Source organism: Syngnathus floridae, chromosome 20 (genome assembly GCF_059516105.1).
Source record: "Syngnathus floridae isolate MCC-2025c chromosome 20, RoL_Sflo_1.0, whole genome shotgun sequence".
NCBI lineage: Eukaryota > Metazoa > Chordata > Actinopteri > Syngnathiformes > Syngnathidae > Syngnathus > Syngnathus floridae.
Window position 1 is genome coordinate 3,774,901 of NC_142432.1, and position 17,669 is coordinate 3,792,569.

At 42.4% G+C, this 17,669-nt stretch overlaps 4 protein-coding genes across 6 annotated transcripts; 2 read left to right on the forward strand and 2 right to left on the reverse strand.

Annotated features, from left to right (window-relative positions):
* Positions 1-9: 9 nt before the first annotated feature.
* On the reverse strand, positions 10-5,600 carry slc22a17 (solute carrier family 22 member 17). The gene is made up of 10 exons (XM_088362823.1): positions 5,101-5,600; positions 4,128-4,643; positions 3,618-3,721; positions 3,400-3,554; positions 3,159-3,324; positions 2,602-2,726; positions 2,390-2,495; positions 2,095-2,318; positions 1,658-1,769; positions 10-1,416 (listed from the first exon to the last, which is right to left on the reverse strand). Exons 2-10 carry the CDS (start codon positions 4,599-4,601, stop codon positions 1,140-1,142), a joined length of 1,743 nt encoding a protein of 580 aa, XP_088218949.1. The 5' UTR covers positions 4,602-4,643; positions 5,101-5,600; the 3' UTR covers positions 10-1,139.
* A 1,811-nt stretch (positions 5,601-7,411) lies between these two features.
* On the reverse strand, positions 7,412-9,312 carry cebp1 (CCAAT/enhancer binding protein (C/EBP) 1). Of its 3 annotated transcripts, none has more exons than XM_088362830.1 (3): positions 9,113-9,312; positions 8,287-8,538; positions 7,412-8,222 (listed from the first exon to the last, which is right to left on the reverse strand). In XM_088362830.1, exons 1-3 carry the CDS (start codon positions 9,113-9,115, stop codon positions 7,914-7,916), a joined length of 564 nt encoding a protein of 187 aa, XP_088218956.1. In that variant the 5' UTR covers positions 9,116-9,312; the 3' UTR covers positions 7,412-7,913. The 3 variants fall into 3 exon arrangements, with proteins under 3 accessions (XP_088218956.1, XP_088218955.1, XP_088218954.1); XM_088362829.1 differs by having other exon boundaries at positions 8,287-8,571; positions 9,113-9,309; XM_088362828.1 differs by having other exon boundaries at positions 8,287-8,574; positions 9,113-9,306.
* Positions 9,313-9,482: 170 nt separating this feature from the next.
* Positions 9,483-11,790, forward strand: ngdn (neuroguidin, EIF4E binding protein). Its single transcript, XM_088362827.1, has 11 exons — positions 9,483-9,563; positions 9,821-9,880; positions 10,075-10,146; positions 10,271-10,408; positions 10,479-10,563; positions 10,635-10,687; positions 10,761-10,863; positions 10,959-11,133; positions 11,206-11,359; positions 11,434-11,500; positions 11,636-11,790. Exons 1-11 carry the CDS (start codon positions 9,543-9,545, stop codon positions 11,653-11,655), a joined length of 948 nt encoding a protein of 315 aa, XP_088218953.1. The 5' UTR covers positions 9,483-9,542; the 3' UTR covers positions 11,656-11,790.
* Positions 11,791-12,727: 937 nt separating this feature from the next.
* On the forward strand, positions 12,728-17,092 carry nrros (negative regulator of reactive oxygen species). Its single transcript, XM_088362822.1, has 3 exons — positions 12,728-13,071; positions 13,680-13,797; positions 13,909-17,092. The coding sequence occupies exons 2-3, from the start codon at positions 13,693-13,695 to the stop codon at positions 15,829-15,831; spliced, it is 2,028 nt and encodes a 675-aa protein (XP_088218948.1). The 5' UTR covers positions 12,728-13,071; positions 13,680-13,692; the 3' UTR covers positions 15,832-17,092.
* Positions 17,093-17,669: the final 577 nt, after the last annotated feature.

Genomic DNA, 17,669 nt, shown 5'->3' on the forward strand with positions numbered 1-17,669 from the left:
ACGCAGAAGTTTGATAGAACCAGTTTTATTGAACGGTAAATCAGGTTACAGAGTTAACTGGGTTCATCATTGAACAATTGGTGTTTTCAGACACACTATTATGCTGAGGAGGTACTTAAACGTGAAGAAACAGTCAGGGGAAAAAAAATCCCTTTTAACGAGGCATCACCAGTGCAATTGAGTGAGCCCACCAGCAAACATTTTTCTGACTGCAATCACGACATTCAACATGAGCGAGAAAACAGTCAGAGGTGGAGAAACACGGAGCTTGAGGACCCTTCATTAGCTCCTGCGAAGCTTCATCATTGGGCCCTTTCTACAGCATCGACAAGACATTCAGCATTCGGTTTAAATTAGTAACCGTGTGAACTCCTACTCCACTGAGTTTGCATCTAAAGAGGTACTGTAAGCTTCTGAGGAACAAAAGCGTCAAAAAAAGGCCTTCAAAGTGCTTCCACGCATGCGGATCGGAATGATGCGACATCTTTTGCCTTCATGCCTAAACTATGATTTCGATAGATTGATCCCCGGGGGGAATTCAGAAAATCGTATTGATAGAAAAATGTATTGCTCAGATTATTTTGAGGGTAATAAATAAAATGATGATCCTCCAGCTCCGGGCCAGAGTTACACTTTGAACTGGATCCCTAATACTGATTAGTGTTTAGTTGGGCAAGTCTCATTAAACTTTGACGGCGTGATATCAAAGTAATCTACGCCGCGCAATCTCCTCTGCATAGAAATGCACATCTTTCCAACAGACTTAAATTAAAAAAAAAAAAAAAATCAAGAAAAGTATTTACAGCAAACAACAGTTTAAAAGTGTAACAGGATACGTCTGAGAACTGTGCCCCTACGTCAGGTCAGATGGTGGAGGTTTCAGTTCACTAACATTAAATGAAGAACAAGTTTTGGACTACAACAATAAAACGTGACACATGCCCTGGGGGGGGGGGGGGGGGGCTGCAGAGTGGAGGAAGCTGAACCACAAAGAAGATAGTGTTAGGAAGATTTCAATGTGCGGATCGTCGCCATAAGTTAAAAATCTTTACAGCCCTTTTTATCTCTCAACTCTCCTTCCTCCATAAATGAATGTCGTGTTCCAGTGGAATTGCACACGCCGCCTCCCATTCCTTCTTTTAAGTCTCCGGGTTGGGCGTGGCCAGCAGGGGCACGTTGTCCCGCCTCCTCCTGCCTAGCGGGGGACGCCTGTATTGTTCCCCGTCGGCCAGAGTCTGAGGCAGCGGCTTCCTCTTGCTCTCGGGCAGAAGCAGGATGGACAACACGGCCAGCAAGGCTAGAGAGGAATACACCACGTGGTGCAAGAAGTAGCCGTAGTGGTTCCTCAGGTCCATGAGTGGCGAGCTGAGGCGGCCCACGCAGCCCAGGGCCAGCACAACGCCCACACCTGTCCCTCTGTGGACACACGGCCTCTTTTTTTTTTTAATCCAAACATTTGCTTACCGACATTTGTTACGCCGTATTTTACGAGAAGTCAATCTCACTGGCCAAACAAGAACAGATAAACAGGGACTGGATTTGGGTCATAAAATTATGACTTTGGCGCCATCTTCTGGCATCTTGGTGCTAAAACGTGTGTCGAACGAATGCTTTGCTACCATTTTGTATTTATTTAACAAGTTTTGTGTCTTCCTACCTGATGACAGTGGGCATGATCTCTGCAGTGAGCAGAATGCACAGGGAGGCGGTGGCCTGCGATGAGAAGAGGCCCATCACGGAGAAGACAGTGATGGCGTTCTCACTGAGATCTAAAAGTGGAAAGACGGAGATGTTATGTAACAGGAATGGAGCGGTGTTGCCAAACACCTGCTTGTAAAGAAATAAAAATGCATGTGCCAGGAAGAAAGAACACACGTGTCTTCTTCCAAGCATGCCGGCTTTATTGCTATTATATCCTACTATTAACACTGCGGGGTGAATATTTAACTTTGTTTATGCGCTACAACTCTTGTGCCACAAGAGGGCGATAGAGACAGAGATGTCCATTTTAAATTTCAGTATTTGTTTTTTGAAAGTTACGAATCAATGTTCATCACTCATATGGGCAAAATATAAGAAAATGATTCCGCTTACACTTCATAAGTCCCAGTAGGATTAAGGAGGCCAAGCCCGTCATCGTCATGAAGAGTAAAAGGATGCCACGCCGACCGCATCTGTCCACAGTCACCCACAGCAACACCCAGGCGGCGCCGCCCGCGCACACCGACAGGAGGTACGTCCAATAAAAGCCGGGCGCCGTGCCTCGGACGTCGCCTCGGAACGAGCTGTAGCAGTGGCTGATGCCGTGAGAGATGAATCTAAGCGGAGAGAAAAGTTGTGATGACCTTTCACCGGGAAATACGATAAGAACCCGCGGCGGATGTCTCACGAGGTGAAGCCGAGCACGCAAATGTTCTTCCAGATGTTCCTACTGTGGACGAGCTCAGGGAAGGAAAGGTGGGGACGCGAGGTGGGCGTCGGCTCCGAATCCAGCTCTAGCAGGATGGAGTAGCAACAATCAGTCATTTTTAATCATCTGCTGTCACTTTAATATCTGCTGATGAGAATTAAAACAGAAGCAAAATGTGATCTCCCGCCAACCTGTGAAGCTCTCGTCATCCCTCAGATCTCTGCTGGAGTTTCTCCTCTCGCCGAAGGAGTTCATGTCGCTATGTCGCTCGGACAGCAGGAGCCAGCGAGGAGACTCTGGAAAAACTCCAGGAATGCTGCAGGCGAGCAAAGTGAGGCAGAAATAAAGCTGACCTTTACCCAGCATCATACGAGTGGATTTGTAATTTCTAGGCCTTACACTGTGGAAAATAATCCACCAAACCCCCACGTTTGCGGTTAATCTGCGATTATGACTTTAATTTAGTGTGGAAGCAAGAATGGAGGTTTGAAGCGACTACACACCCTTGACAAAGTTGCTTAAACGCATATTGACGTGAGCTAAAGAGCTCAGTGCGGCGAGGGAGTTACGATCGATGCAATCCCAAAAAAAAAAGCTTGTCAGATGCAATTGAGACGCTTTATCAAATGCCAATCAGGAGCTCGGCCGCCTGCACAATCCCAATGAAGCTTTTTTTAGGCTGAGTGGTTGTCTCAAGTCTTTTGTCCATACTCTAAATGGATAGTGACAAATTTCAGCGCTCTCCTACCCGTAGCAGAGGAAGAGCGCCAGCGGGGCGGCACCGGTTCCCAGCAGACCTCTCCAGGACTGACAACCGAGTGCCACCGCCAGCAGGAGCAGCTCCCCGGAAACCGTCATCAGTCCCGCCAGTACGGTAGATATCAACCTGAGCGAAGGCTCGCACAACTCCAGCCCTAAAAAAAAAATCCAAATATTAGCTCAACGGGAAATCATCAAATGATATTTTTGGGGGTTCTGAAGAAACTTACGAGAGATGTAAAGGATGAGGTAGACCCCGGCGTTGGCAGCCGCCAGACAGAAACGCATGACGATGAAAATGGAAGGGTACGGGGAGACGCACACCAAAACGCCAAACACCACCGAGAGGGTGAGCGACGTCAACAAGGTCTTGGAGCGGCCGATTCTGTGAAGAAAACAAATTGTCGTCTTGCGCTTGAATAGGTACGCGTGGGTGTGCTTGCGTCACCTGTCAGCAGCAAAACCGAGGCCGAGGCAACCGGTCAGAGCCCCCAAAATGAAGCACACCTCCTCCACTGGAACCAGCCAATAGCGATCGCACACCAGATCCCACTATATGAAATAGATGCTGGTTATTTGTCTTGAGCGAGTCGAGTAGAATAACATCAAAACTTTAATCACATGTAAGCGAGCCACTGATTTTCATTACCAACTGAGCTAATGATGCAGTCTGCTGAACTGCCGAGAGCAAAATGACTTTTAATGATCTGCAGAGTGCAACAAACAGCGGGAAAAGACGCTTGAGAATGAAAAGGCCTAGTCTAAATTGGGAGCCCCAGTGCAGACACATAAAATCTTGTCAAATCATCTCAGTGGATCTTGAGCATTCGCAGACTTGCAAACATGTTGAAAAACTCCCCGGACCAGTTTTGTGACTTTACCTGTATGAGCTGTCACAGAATGTTTGAATAGTAAAGAGTCCACTCCTGCCAACGTGAAAAACAGGAGGGTCCTATACCTCAGTTACGATGTTGTTCTTCAGCCCTTCCGTGACTTTGTAGTCCCAGCCCGCCTGGCAGTCCACCACGACCGACTGGCTCCCGTTGGCGTACTGCTTACACTGGGAAAGCTCTCCGCTCTCACCGGGTCGCAAGCCTTTCTCCCAGGGCAAGGAGATGTTCAGCATCTCGGGCGAAGGCGACGGCCCCGGGATGTGGCAGTGGTGTGGCGATGAGAGGGTGATGAGGGGGTCAGAGGAGAGCAGGAAGGCCAGGAAGAGATTGGGAAGGATTGATAAAACAATCAGGACCCTTTGCTTCTTCCGACCCAGAGCCAGGACCATCACCTCCCCCGTGGGGGGCAACGAGGGTGGGAGCGGGAGGGAGGAGGAGGACGGGGCAGGGGAGGACGGCACGGGGGATGTGGGGAGAGATGGAGGAGGAGGTGGACATGGGGAAGGGGAGACAAGAGTTGGGGAGTCTGGCGATGTCATGATTGACTGCGGAGGTGCTTGAGACGGAGATGGAGCGAAAACCTAAGAGGGGAAGAATTACACAAATGTTCACATGAAACAATTCAAAGCCATAACTTGGGAATATCTTACATTGTGTCATCATCCCAGATGTTAATAATAATATTCATCATAAGACATTACCGATACTTTGTTGCTGTTTCACAACTAAATGCAACAATTATTCAGCTAGTAAAGAGCACTTCGTTACTTTCCACCATTGCATGGCAACCTTCCTTATGGATGCACTTTGGGTGCAGCCAGTGTTTCCCTGCACAGAGGAATCCCACTGGGTTATATAAGAGTTGTTCTTTTTTTTTTTTTTTTTTTTTTCACGAGGGGTGGAAAACGTGAAGGGAATGTAAGCCAAAGGGGCAGGAAGTCCACAGCTGAGACACACACCTGCCCCCCCAACACAACAGTGGTCATAAACAAACACGACAACCGCGTGGTATCAAAAGAAGCACTGATCGTGACTTACCCTCTTTTTTTTGTTTTTTTTAGAATGGTGTTATTTATTTGCTGCGTTCTCTTCCAAACGTCCCGAACATTGCGGAGTGCGAGCACAGCCTGCTCAAGAGTTCTTCCACGGCTGTCAACGCACCTTAACGCCAGTCTGTTTTGTGCACGATTAATCTAAAATCAAACGACATTACTCTCGGGTAAGAAAATAAACAAATAAACACCCTGACCCGTACAAGGGCACGCTAGTTGTGTTTCAGCTAACTGGCAGCGACTGGAATGGTGATGAAGCTTGTCGGGCGACAGCCAGTCGCTCCTCCTCTTATTTTCTCGGTGTATTTTCAAACGTTAATCATTTCCATTGAAGTTCGGTCTTCCGATGTGACGATGTGTCAAAGGAAACATCTGACACAAACGCGTGTCGTCATCCAGACGTTCGTGGACAAAGAGCTTGTGGAGAACTGCATTGAGGGAAGGCTTGTGGGAGCCTCCGCCGGCGACTTGGATTTCGGCAAACTTCGGCTGCAATCGGCAAACAGGCGATGACGTCTCCTGTCTCGGTGCTACCAGACATCTACTATCGAGTGCAGAGCAATCGATAGATAGGTCGATCGATCGATGGATAGATAATTTTATTTCATGTTTTCTTTAATATGATTGACAAGACAAAAATGAATGTAGCAAATACTCAATGGCTAAAATAAATGGCTAATCCCGCTGTACAAACTCTACTTTGCCACATGGTGGCGCTACAAAGTTATTATCACTCAACTGCACAATAACTGAACTTGATTTTGACTCACGGCACAAGAATGTAATGACTTCTCCTTTCAGCACGAGACACAAGGATTGCGAGATTTTATTTGCAGATATTCTTTTTGTCATTAAAAAGAAAGTTGCTGCGTTGCATATTTTTTTGCAATTTTCGGCTTTGATGGATATAATTTACACCTGGTGATTTTTTTAAAGCAATTAAAAATTGTGCCAAAATATGTTTAATTTTTTATCTTTTGCACACCTCTGAGCAGTAAAGTGCAAACCACACTAATAAAAAACTGCTGCGTTAAAGTAAATAAAAAAATTAGCCCAATTGCAATTTTTTAATTTGCTGTTTTAGGAAATGTCAACAAACTGTCAGCACAATAACAACAAAAACAGAATTTTACAAAGTGATGAAAAAGAAATCATTTTTTTTATACTTCAGTATATTTTCAGACATCTAACAATCTGACAACTATTTTTCTGACATGTTTAACTTTTTGTACTCTCCAAATTTGAAAACATATCTGTTCTTTCTCCGTGATGTAATTCCTAATATAGCATCAGTGAAATTTGAAAATAATGAATGACTGGATTGTCAGAGATATGCATATGCTTAGTGGTGTTGTGGTGTGGGTTCATATATTTTGCTACTTGTTGGGTAATTTGGTGGGGATTAGATGAAATACAGTCTTTCCTCACTCTGTGGAGATGTCGCAGGACCACATATTGCCCCACACGATGCTGCGGGACATTTCAACAGACACGTTCAGGTCAAACAAGAAGTTAGTGTTTGGTGTTCAATATGTGACGGCCACTAGGTAATCTCACATATTTCGCCACAGCGACATAATAGTAATTTTGCTGCAAATCAAAATCATCAATAACCCATTTTGTTTATTTTACGACTCAAAAACAGTCAAATCTTAATGATCTTAATTTCTCTTTTCCTCAATGAACACCAATCAGAATTTAAGATTTCCAAAATGATATCTCGATACGAGTCTGGCTTCCCCTACCCCCTCCTTTGTGTCTCCTATCTCTGTGTCCCTTCACGACCATCACAGCCACAGGAAGGCCCTGGCAGCCCCAAACGCTGATACTATCTCTACGCTCCCTCATCTCCATTCTCCGCTGTGTCGAAATCTTACCCATCTCACAAAGGGAAACCGCTAGTGAACAACGGTCCGTGACATGACGTCCGTTTCTGTGGCTAGACGACTTATGGTAAATGATGTGGCGGATGGATGCCATGTTCCCTGATGTAAGATACAATACATAATGTACGCAATGATGGACAATACGTTCGCTTGCATCACATCGTTATCTAGGAGAAAGAACGTAGATAGATAGATAGATAGATAGATAGATAGATAGATAGATAGATAGATAGATAGATAGATAGATAGATAGATAGATAGATAGATAGATAGATAGATAGATAGATAGATAGATAGATAGATAGATAGATAGATAGATAGATAGATAGATAGATAGATAGATAGATAGATAGATAGATAGATAGATAGATAGATAGATAGATAAAAAATGGGACTTTGCAAAAACAATACTTTCGTTAACCATATTTATTAATTATTTTACAAACATCTCCGCAGCTCAAGACAGAACATGAATATCCATCCTTCCATTTATTCTCTGTAGCACTTATCCTCACTAGAAACTATGATGATGATCTGTTTTGATGTAACAGGCTGCAGTGGTTGAATGACATCACACAAATAAGTGATTTGAATATTTTGACCTTCTCGCATAAGGGCACCAAAATATTGGGAACACCTGATCATACAGTCTACTAGCCCCAAAGTAATAAGCGGATTGTGAATTACTTTTTTTTTTCAGTTCGAGTTAAACTGAGCATCGGTATCTTTGCACAATTGGGATATAGTTCTTGTAGTGGTTCTCCTTGAATTGTGCAAGTGCTTAACAAAATTATTAGACCACCATAAATCGTTTTTGAAGCACTTCATGATGCTGCCGCATGTTCTCATTTTTATGACAGGTGATCTAATAAGCGTGTTGAGCACTGAACCTAACCAATTGATTGTTCTCTGCTCAGACGGCGGTGACCCCCGCGGCCCCCTCGTCACTTCCCGGCAGGTGCTGCTGAGACAGGATATGTCTGAGAGTGTCCAGCTCCTGTGAGAGCTGCCCGATCTTCATCTGCAGCTTCTGGTTCTCCTCTTGCAGCTGCAAGGCCCTCTGCTGTGTCATCAGGATCCTCCTGCGCGCTTTGTCTCGACTCTTCCGCACGGCGATGTTGTTCCTCTCGCGTCGCAGTCGATACTCTGCGCTGTCCTTGCTGATGCTCCTCTTGGCCACCGGAGCACGCATGGTTGGTAAGATGAAAGGAGGAGAGAACTCCTGAGGAGGACAGTTGGTGTTTAGTGCACATCATATAACAAGTGCATCATTTCTTGTCTCTCACCTGCAAATTATTGCCGTGGTTCTGATGGTGGTTCCCAGAACTTGCAGTGCTGCTGAGACAAGAGGACGCGTACGGCAGGTACGACAGTCCCATCATCTGCTCGTCTATTCGGTCCTCATTGCTCCCCCTCAATCCTTGCGACTGGCTGTATGTTATCATGTCCATTGAAACCAAATTGGATGAGCCGGCAGGGCTTGAAGATGTTGGGTTCAATGTCACGTGGGCCTGATTCGGATATGGAGTCATCCACTCCTGGATGACAGAGGACACCCTGGATTCACACATCTGCTAGGGTTTAATAAAATACTGGTGTTTAATAAAAACAATTTCAAATGTTTTGATACAGAAAAAAATAATCTGCATGGAGAGAGTAGCTATTTCTGTTTTATGCAACAATGTGCATATTTTAGAACTATTACAAGTATTTGTGCAAGGATAAAATTGGCATTTACCTTTTATATTCTATATTAGCATCTTTGAGTTTTTTTAATGTGGTTTAGATTGAATCAAATTGTTACATTTGCGCTTAAAAGGTGTAAATACGCAGAAAAAACATCATCGCATCATAACAACCAGAACAAAAATAATTTTTGCATCTTATAATTCTATTCTGTACTTTGTTTTTATAGCTACAAGTTAATTACTACAAGAAAAACAATATGGCCTACATTTCACTCTCTATAAAATTAAATGCAATGATGACATATAATGCAAAGTACAATTTTGCTGTTATGCATTCAATAACTTTGTGCTGCTACATTTTTTTTAATATAAATTATATATAGCTTTTAAGCACAACATTTCCCCAAACAAATATATGACTTACCATGACGAGTTTCTCCTCAGACTCTCAGATAATGCTGTCAGGTTGTCATACAGGTTGACAGTTTGACGGTAAATGGTCTGAGGGGGAGAAAAAAAACGATTCCCCAAATATGCACCCCACGCCCCCTCCACGCCAATACCACATCTCTCTCTCACTCTCTCACCCTGTCACTCTCTCACACACCAACACGCACATACACACAGTATGATGTTAAATATTGGTTCACAAAGGACTAGTATAAAAAGCTGTCCACATGAGATTACTGGGAATAAATTATATTTGATACATATTTAATTCAAAACATTTTTTTTACTCATTTTGTAGTTTGAGTAGTTTAGGGCTTAATGTTTTTTACCCTTGCGTGATGGAAAAAAATCGTTTATATATATTTTGTCCCAATGCGACTTCCGTATTTTTTAGCAAGGCCAAAATGGCTTCCACCGTCGACAATGTGAGTTAGCCTGTGCTAGCTTTATTTTACTTTTTATTTGTTTACATTTTTGTCTGTCTGTCACATTCATAATTGTGATTGAAAGTAGCCGATGAGAATTTACTTAATGCGTAAAATCAAAATGAGGAAATGCGTGTTGTCAAAATGACGATGGCTAGCCAGTTAGCTACACACACACATTTGGCCATTTTCACAACTTATGCATTTTGACGACTTTTCACCCCCGTTTGTAATATAACCATTTCATTTTCTTGCAGGACGTGATTGATAATGATTTGCCCGAGACTGTAAACCTGCTGAATAGCCTTGCAGAGCAGGTAAAGTCGTCGTGTGTTACGTTCTTGTATAATAGAAAATAATCATCATTTTAAATGTATGATAAGCATTATAGCAAATCAAAGATTCTTTACTAATTTGTTCAGGGTTTATTTTGTTTCATTCACTGTTGACACAATATTGATCAATACAACTTATTTAATGTGTTGTTATTATGACCAAAACATTCCTCTAGGTGGCAGCGGTTACCTGCCATGTTCAAGAGCTGAGCAACAAAGTTAAAGATGGTGCGCTTCAGACAACAAAGGTTAGAAATTTAAATTTAATCACCACAATATTTTTATTTCTTTATAAATTGTTGAATTAATGTACTTAAAATTCAATGCCTAGTTTTGCCCTGACTTTCTGTGTCTTATCTTCCTTTGGGTCAGGGTTTGTCATTTCTGGATCTTCGCTATCATCTGCTGCTCTTCTATCTTCAAGACCTCACTCACCTGGTCAGCATCAAGACAGAAGGTGGAAAAATAAAAGAAAGTGAAGCCTTAACCCGACTTGTAACAGTCAGGACGGTAAGATGTTTACTGCCAGTAACTACTCTCTAACAGTGTATTATTAATTGTACTAAATTAATTGTTCTAGGTCCTGGAGAAGATGCGACCTCTTGATCACAAACTCAAGTACCAAATTGATAAACTGGTGCGCACAGCTGTCACTGGGAGTTTGGGTAAGTTGTCATCAAAGTTGAATACTCTTATTTGGATGACAGTGAATGAAACCTGAGGTTTGTGGTTTCAGCTGAAAATGACCCGCTGCATCTTCGTCCTAACCCGGAGAATCTCATCAGTAAAGTACGCGTACCAGGATTTTTTTTTTCCTATTCAAAATGCCTATTTGTTAACGTTATGTTATTTTTTGTAACAGCTAAGTGAGTCTGAAGATGAAGAGGGCCAGGTATCAGAGAAGAAAGTGGCCCACTCCGCTGACAAGAAATACATTCCACCCAAGATTGCAGCTGTGTATTATGGTAATGATTTTTTTTTTTTTTTGATAATCCCTCCCACATTCCTGTTTATTCCAGCCTTAACAGTACTACAAAAAACTTCATTCTATACCCACTAGATGGCGACATGACAGAAGCAGACAAAAAGAAGGCTCAGATGGAGCGTCAACGGCGTATTGCGTTGAGAAGTTCTGTGATCCAGGAGCTGCGGCAGCAGTACAGCGACGCGCCCGAGGAGATCCGTGAAAAACAGGACTTCCAGAATGAGCGAGAAAGCCGCGAGGAACTACACAGGTGTGTTAATTCAGTCAACGTGCGCTTTGTTTTACGGGACGTGATCACTAACTCCATATTTTCCATGTGCAGGAAAGATTTTGAGGAATCCATGATGGTTCGACTGAACGTGCCAAGCCGAGATAGAAACGGCAAAAAGCGAAGCATTATGTCCATGTCTGGTCAGCTGGGTGGCATCACGCACTTTGGGGACATTACAGCGCTGACAGGTGGTGAGGGTGGACAGGTAAGCAGCGATTTAATTATTTCCTGAGAACCCAACATGTAAAAAAATGTATGGCTTTATGCTTACTGCTTCAGGATGCTGATAACCCTCAGCCCAAGAAAAAGAAGAAGCAGGTCATGAAGAAGAAAACGAAAAGAAAAGGTGAGGACCAGCCAGTCTAATTACTTTGCTACAATACACAGTGCAAATCAGTTCAATTGGAAAGTCTTCCCATTAATGGAAGAAATGTAGAAAAAGCACTTTTCCTTTTCTGATAACGCTTTTCTTTCTCCACAGCCTTCAAGAAGCGCAGATAGACCAGAGTGGAGCTGTCATTTTATAAATAGCTGAACTATATGGAGTCCCTCTTCAGCTCAAATGACCATTGTTGTGACTATCCACAATTGTTGCATATTAAATGTCATGCCATTAAATAAATGCTCATTTCAAAATTGTCTTGTAATTTGAACTGTGATAAGTCATTGAATGGCTTTAAAAAAATCAACACAATTTAGATACATTAAATAAGTCATTATTGTTAAGCTACCCTTGGTCACACGATCCTCACAGGTCACATAAGACTGAAAAAAAGTCATACGACTATAGATCGTCATTGTTTTCTTAATAATAGCTTTACTATGAACGGTCATTTTTTTCCAAGTACAAAAAAGCCTATTCGATTTATTTACTTCCAAATTTAATTCATGAATCAATTGATTCACGACATTTCATTGTGGCACTAATGATCACACCGTACAACCTTTAAAGGAGCAGTACTTGTTTTTAAGTACCTTTTAGCGAATGATACATTAATTCGCCACAATAAATCATGTGCAACAAGATTGTTGTTGCCACACTCATGACCTATGGCCCAGCGAGCCGCTTCACTTCCTTATTCCTTGTTCCCTATTTTTGCTGTTGGGTGGATACCAAGGATAAACAATTTGGGTTGAAATGCAGCCCTCTGCAGGCCAACTAGTTGAAACACCGATTAATGTTGCGTTTGTGGAATATGAATTAAATAGGCAAAATCCACCCATTTAATCCATCACTAATCAGCTACATGATTGGCTGTGACCAGAGACCAGTGGAAAAATGGCCGACCCCTGAGATGGATAAAAAGGGGTCAATTTTGCTGCCTAATTAAAATTCCACAAACAATATCAATCACAATGCCGACCAGTGGGGGCACATTCAACGTATTCTCGTAAACAACCATCTTTTGCTTCCTCTTTAATAATGCAATTAACTCTCTGATTGCCGAAACTATTCCATAGATAAAATACAAGACTAACTACTCGATATTATAGCAGCAGGCCTCAAACCGAGCAGGAAGGGTGTGTACTGACTGGTTTCCTCTCCACATCTGATCACAAGAGGCCAAGTTAAAAAAGTGCGCTCTGCCAGGCTTTGTGGTAGCAGCTGCACTCCCGACAGAAATTCTAATAAGTGAGATATAACAGCGGCGCTCTGCATGGTGATGAGAAAGAAGAAAAGTTAAGAAGAATTTGCCTTCCTGTGGCCCCTTTGAGCTTGAGAACCTCTCTCTGATTACAGCTTGTCCATGTGACCTGGTTTCCGTTGCATGCTTCCGCGAATAGTAAAACCGAGGTGTCAATGCTTCTGTCAGAGGACGGCACATGAAGAACACGCACGACGGCCGAGAGAGAAGCAGCGATATGGTCACGGGTGCAGGCATCGGTGGCTCGGGGGATCCACGCCTTACCACCTCTGTAAGTTTCATGCATTATGCACTTTTTTGGATTGGAAAGCTAACTGGTGCTATCTGAGAAGCAATGGAAAGAATTGTTAATGTTTATCTATTGGCGCAATGCACATTGCTGATCTCACTATTTATTATTGCAAGTTTTCATTAATTCATGTATTTATTTATTTTTATTTATTTAATTTATTGATTTTTATTTATTTAATTTATTTATTTGTGTATTTATTTAATTTATTTTCTTCATTTATTTATTTACTATTTATATTTCTTTTATTTATGTATTTATTATTGCACAAAAAAGAAATGTTAGAAATATTTAAAAAAATATTAAGTGTCAGACTTATATATGTAAATTGAATGTAATTAGGGGATATGATCGTAACAATAATTTTATTATAGACTATTGTGTCATGCGTTATTAAATTGAGTATAATGTGAGAGTTGACTCACTTTTGGCTTTATATTAGTCATCAGACTAAAAAAAAATCTAACTTGTTAGTGAATACACGTCAAATCAAAAAAGGTGTAAAAAAAAAAAAATGCTCCTTGGAAATCAAATTTACAAGAAGGGAGGACTCTGCCTTTCTGTAAAAAGCCTCTTTGTCTTGTGAACAGTGAGGATGTTAAAATGTCAGTTCACGGCACGTCGTCCATCATCTGTTGCTTACTGCTACCCATGTGGATCATCCTCGCACCAGCCTCAAGTCATCCACAACACAGTCAGTGTAAGCTGGTAAGTTCTCCCATTCATACTACTGTAGCATTCCTTTTTTTTTTTTTGTGGTTACAGAGGTCAAAATTAATTAATTTAATAACCGAGTGTGTTTTCTCTCTGTGTGTGCAGACGCAACGAACGGCTCTCTGCAACAATTCCAACCTCACGTCAGTACCGGCGGGTCTACCAAGAAGCACCGAAGAACTTCATCTCAATCACAATCTTCTCAAGACACTACAGGACGACTCTCTTCAGTATCCCTCGCTCACTACCCTCAGTTTAGCCTGCAACCAGATGGAAGGATTGCATCCAAACACTTTTCAATCCACCAAATTGTTAAAAAATCTGAATTTGGCAATGAATAATCTGTACGTTAGCTACACGCAAACCAGCAATGCTTTAAAGACGCTGCCCGGGCTCAAAATTTTAGATCTATCCGAGAATAAGTTAGATGAAGAAATGGCTGCCGTCCTTCTTCAAAATCTCACGTCGCTGGAGTACTTAAATCTTTCGGGGAATCTCTTACGACGTCTGGATGAGACGTCGTTCGGAGATCTTCGCCAGGTGAGAGAGCTGGACCTGCAGAGGAACCTCCTGTTTGAGATCGACAACGCCTTTGATGGAACCCCCAGATTGCAACGGCTCAACTTGGCCTTCAATTATCTACCTTGCCTGACGGACTTCCACATGAGCCAGCTGGTGGTTCTTAACGCCAGCCACAACTTCATCGAATGGTTCATCACCAGGCCGGACGTGAACGTCACTTTTCAAATCGAGACGCTCGATCTATCCGATAACATGCTGCTCTTCTTTCCGTTCTTACCCGAGATGAGCCGCTTACGCAATCTCCACCTGTCCCACAACGTTGTGAGTTTTTATGAACACCTAACGGACAAGGTCACATTCCCAAACTTGACCTCCACTGTCGATTTCCACAACCTGGGGAGGAACACCAGCACCGTCACGGCTAAGCTATGGAACGACAGCCTTCACGGCGACGTCTCCTCGGTGGAGCTTTTAGATCTACGAGGAAATAAGTTGCAGTACTTCCCACGGGGATTCATCCGTAAAATGCCATCCCTGTCCAGACTGCGGATACCCAGCAACTGTCTGGAAAGCTTGAATCTAACATCTGAGCGATTCTCTGCTAGCTTGTTGGAGTTGGACGTTAGCGACAACGGACTGAAAGAAATTGCAGCGGATGATGTTACGCTGAGGACGCTTAGCAACTTGACTTATCTTAACCTCAGCCGGAACGATCTCGATTGCTCATCCTCAAGACGAGTGTTCGATTTACCGGGTCTTCGGTCAGTGGACCTCAGTTACAGCGACATAGGGAAATGTCTCCGTGAGGCAGGTGTAGCCTGGAACACCAGTAACTCCTTGAGGCAGCTTTTCCTCAAGGGAAGCCATCTTGAAAGAATTCCACCATCTGCATTCTCTGGACTCGCTCTCACACATTTAGAACTTTCCGACAACCCTGGACTAAGAGGCCAGCAGTCTATCAAAAGTCTAAGCAGAACATTACAGCACTTAGGTTTGGGGAACACACACTTTGGGGAATTGGACTTTGCAGATTTTCTAAATCTGAAGTCTCTGAATATTTCATGCAACTCCCTCGAACATCTTCCGACTTCAGTCTCGAGTCTTGACTTAAGACAGCTCGATTTGAGGGACAACAAATTGTCGACGATTCCCTCGGATCAGGCCGACGCGTTAGCTTTGAAACTTCACACCGTTTTCCTGACGGGGAATCCATTCAACTGCTGCCAAAGCGAATGGTTCAGGACTTTCACGACAACAAAGACCGTCCACGTGGTCGGCCAGTCGGACATCGAATGCGCGGATCTCTTCCAAACACACAGCATTCGGCATTACCGCTTATTTTTGTGCCGTGACGAAAGCGGAGAACCTTTTTTTTGGTACATCCTGCTTTTTGGGTCCATTTGTATTTCTTTAGTGGGCATTGTTGTTATTGTGTTTCTCACACTCCAGCCCAAAGTGATCCACAAATCAATCCAAAAAAAATATTTAAAGCCTACGTCTTACTGATTTACCTTTCAGTCCAGCATTAACATTTGATGGACAACCTGGCGGATTATTGACATGCTATATCAATGATCATTTTATCCTGTGGTGCTCTGATTAGGGTTGGCAATAAAATTTCAACCATTATAAAAAATATTTTATTTCCCACTGCATGCACCGTTAGCGTGTGGTTCAAAACCACAAAATGTAAAACTGCGGCCATGCCTCCTAGCTTTGTGTGTGAACGTGCGCTTCATGTGTGATGCACACACACACACACACACACAAGTGGTGTGGTGCAAGCTGTTGTTATAAGCAGCAAAGGAAACAAGAAATTTCCTGTTTTGCGCAAGTGTACAGCACACTGCCCAGTTCCGTATCTCAAAGAGTTTCCTTCCTATCCGATGGAGGGCCAATGAGGGGCACTTTTGAATGCTGATCCTCATGCTCGCTAACCTACTAGCTCTCAAAAACTATGCATCAACAAACTTTAAAAAAAAAAAAAAAGATGTTCTCGACAGTGTGTATGAATTATTGAGGAGCGGGCAAGTTGCTGATATCTGCCGTTATAGCAGAATGCATGAGGCCTAACCAGAAGGTAACCAGAATACCGCTGTGGTGATGCTCAAAGGTCACGGCGGTTGAAGAAGTTTAAATCGAAACTAGAGAGAAGTCTTGCATAATTAATTAATTTTTTTCTAAATGGGGCAAGTAGACATTTAATTATTTCTCTTATTTTGCATTTAAATATGAAATAATTATTCAGCAAACTGGTAATTATAAATGACTGATGTTTCCTCAACAAGAGCAGAAATACAAACCACAAGTATTTATCACATTCAAAAACACTTATTTGTAGAAAGAGGAAGCGCTTAATGTCAAGTTGCTGAGTCTACATTAGTAGATTGTGGGAGATTGTGTCAACCAGCAGTGCAAAAACTTTTTTGCGCCACGGACATGTCAGATCATACTTTCAAGGACCGGCCTATATATATAATTATAGCAATAAATAAACTTATTATATCTATCAATATGATGAACTGGCATTAAAACAAATACAAACCACATAAAAATAAAACTCACCATTAAGTATCTGCTGTTTTGGTCGCTGTCACCGCAGAAAATCCCGGATGTTAGAAAGAGAAGCAGGATTTGTGCTTTTGTGGCAATATTGGAATATTCTGCCTTGATTTTAATCCAGTTTTCTTTTTCTTGGAAGTTGTAGCCTCTTCTTCTTCTGTCTCCTCTTGGGCCTTTTTCTCTTTCCAAAGAAGCTTTCCAAACATCTTTTTCTTGCTCATTTTTGCTAGCTTAAGGGTTCGACCGGAGTAACCTGTCATGTGGCTGGGACGAGCGTCTTTACCTGGATTCACCTGTGTCAAGAGACACAGGTGCAGTGACGGATGTAATTGGGAGACATCCCCAATTTTTTTTTTTTTTAATTCTTACTTATTTTTGCTTGCTAACATGTTACGTGAGTGGGACGAGCGTCTTGATCTGAATTAACCGTCGATAAAAAAAAAAAAAACTATTCTTTTTCTGTGCGGCCTGGTACCAAATGACCCACGGACCGGCACCGGTCCGCGGCCCAGTGGTTGAGGACCACTGGTGCAAACCAAAAACAAATCCAAACTGAACTTTTTTTTTAAATGACAGTTTATAAATAAAAATTAAAGATAATTGCTGTGGACTTTCAACAGGAAAATCTGTAAAAATTCGAGTAATAATTATGATCGCAATGTCTTCTATTATTGTAATAATTGTTAGGTTGATCGCAGTAGTTCAATTGCATGATATAAGGCACAGTAGAATACTGCCACCTAGTGGCACAATCTGCACACGTCACTGTTCATTACAAAACG

Bases quoted from the DNA above. Each gene is read 5' to 3' on its own strand.
- slc22a17 (XM_088362823.1), bottom strand. From the start codon at position 4,601: ATGACATCGCCAGACTCCCCAACTCTTGTCTCCCCTTCCCCATGTCCA. The intron at 3,722-4,127 runs GTATAGGACCCT...TATTTCATATAG, and splicing joins AGAACAACATCGTAACTGAG to TGGGATCTGGTGTGCGATCG. The intron at 1,417-1,657 runs GTAGGAAGACAC...GTGTGTCCACAG, and splicing joins ATCATGCCCACTGTCATCAG to AGGGACAGGTGTGGGCGTTG.
- nrros (XM_088362822.1), top strand. From the start codon at position 13,693: ATGTCAGTTCACGGCACGTCGTCCATCATCTGTTGCTTACTGCTACCC. The intron at 13,798-13,908 runs GTAAGTTCTCCC...CTGTGTGTGCAG, and splicing joins AACACAGTCAGTGTAAGCTG to ACGCAACGAACGGCTCTCTG.
- ngdn (XM_088362827.1), top strand. From the start codon at position 9,543: ATGGCTTCCACCGTCGACAAT. The intron at 9,564-9,820 runs GTGAGTTAGCCT...ATTTTCTTGCAG, and splicing joins TGGCTTCCACCGTCGACAAT to GACGTGATTGATAATGATTT. The intron at 10,564-10,634 runs GTAAGTTGTCAT...TTGTGGTTTCAG, and splicing joins AGCTGTCACTGGGAGTTTGG to CTGAAAATGACCCGCTGCAT.
- cebp1 (XM_088362828.1), bottom strand. The intron at 8,223-8,286 runs GTGAGAGACAAG...TGTCCTCCTCAG, and splicing joins ACCACGGCAATAATTTGCAG to GAGTTCTCTCCTCCTTTCAT.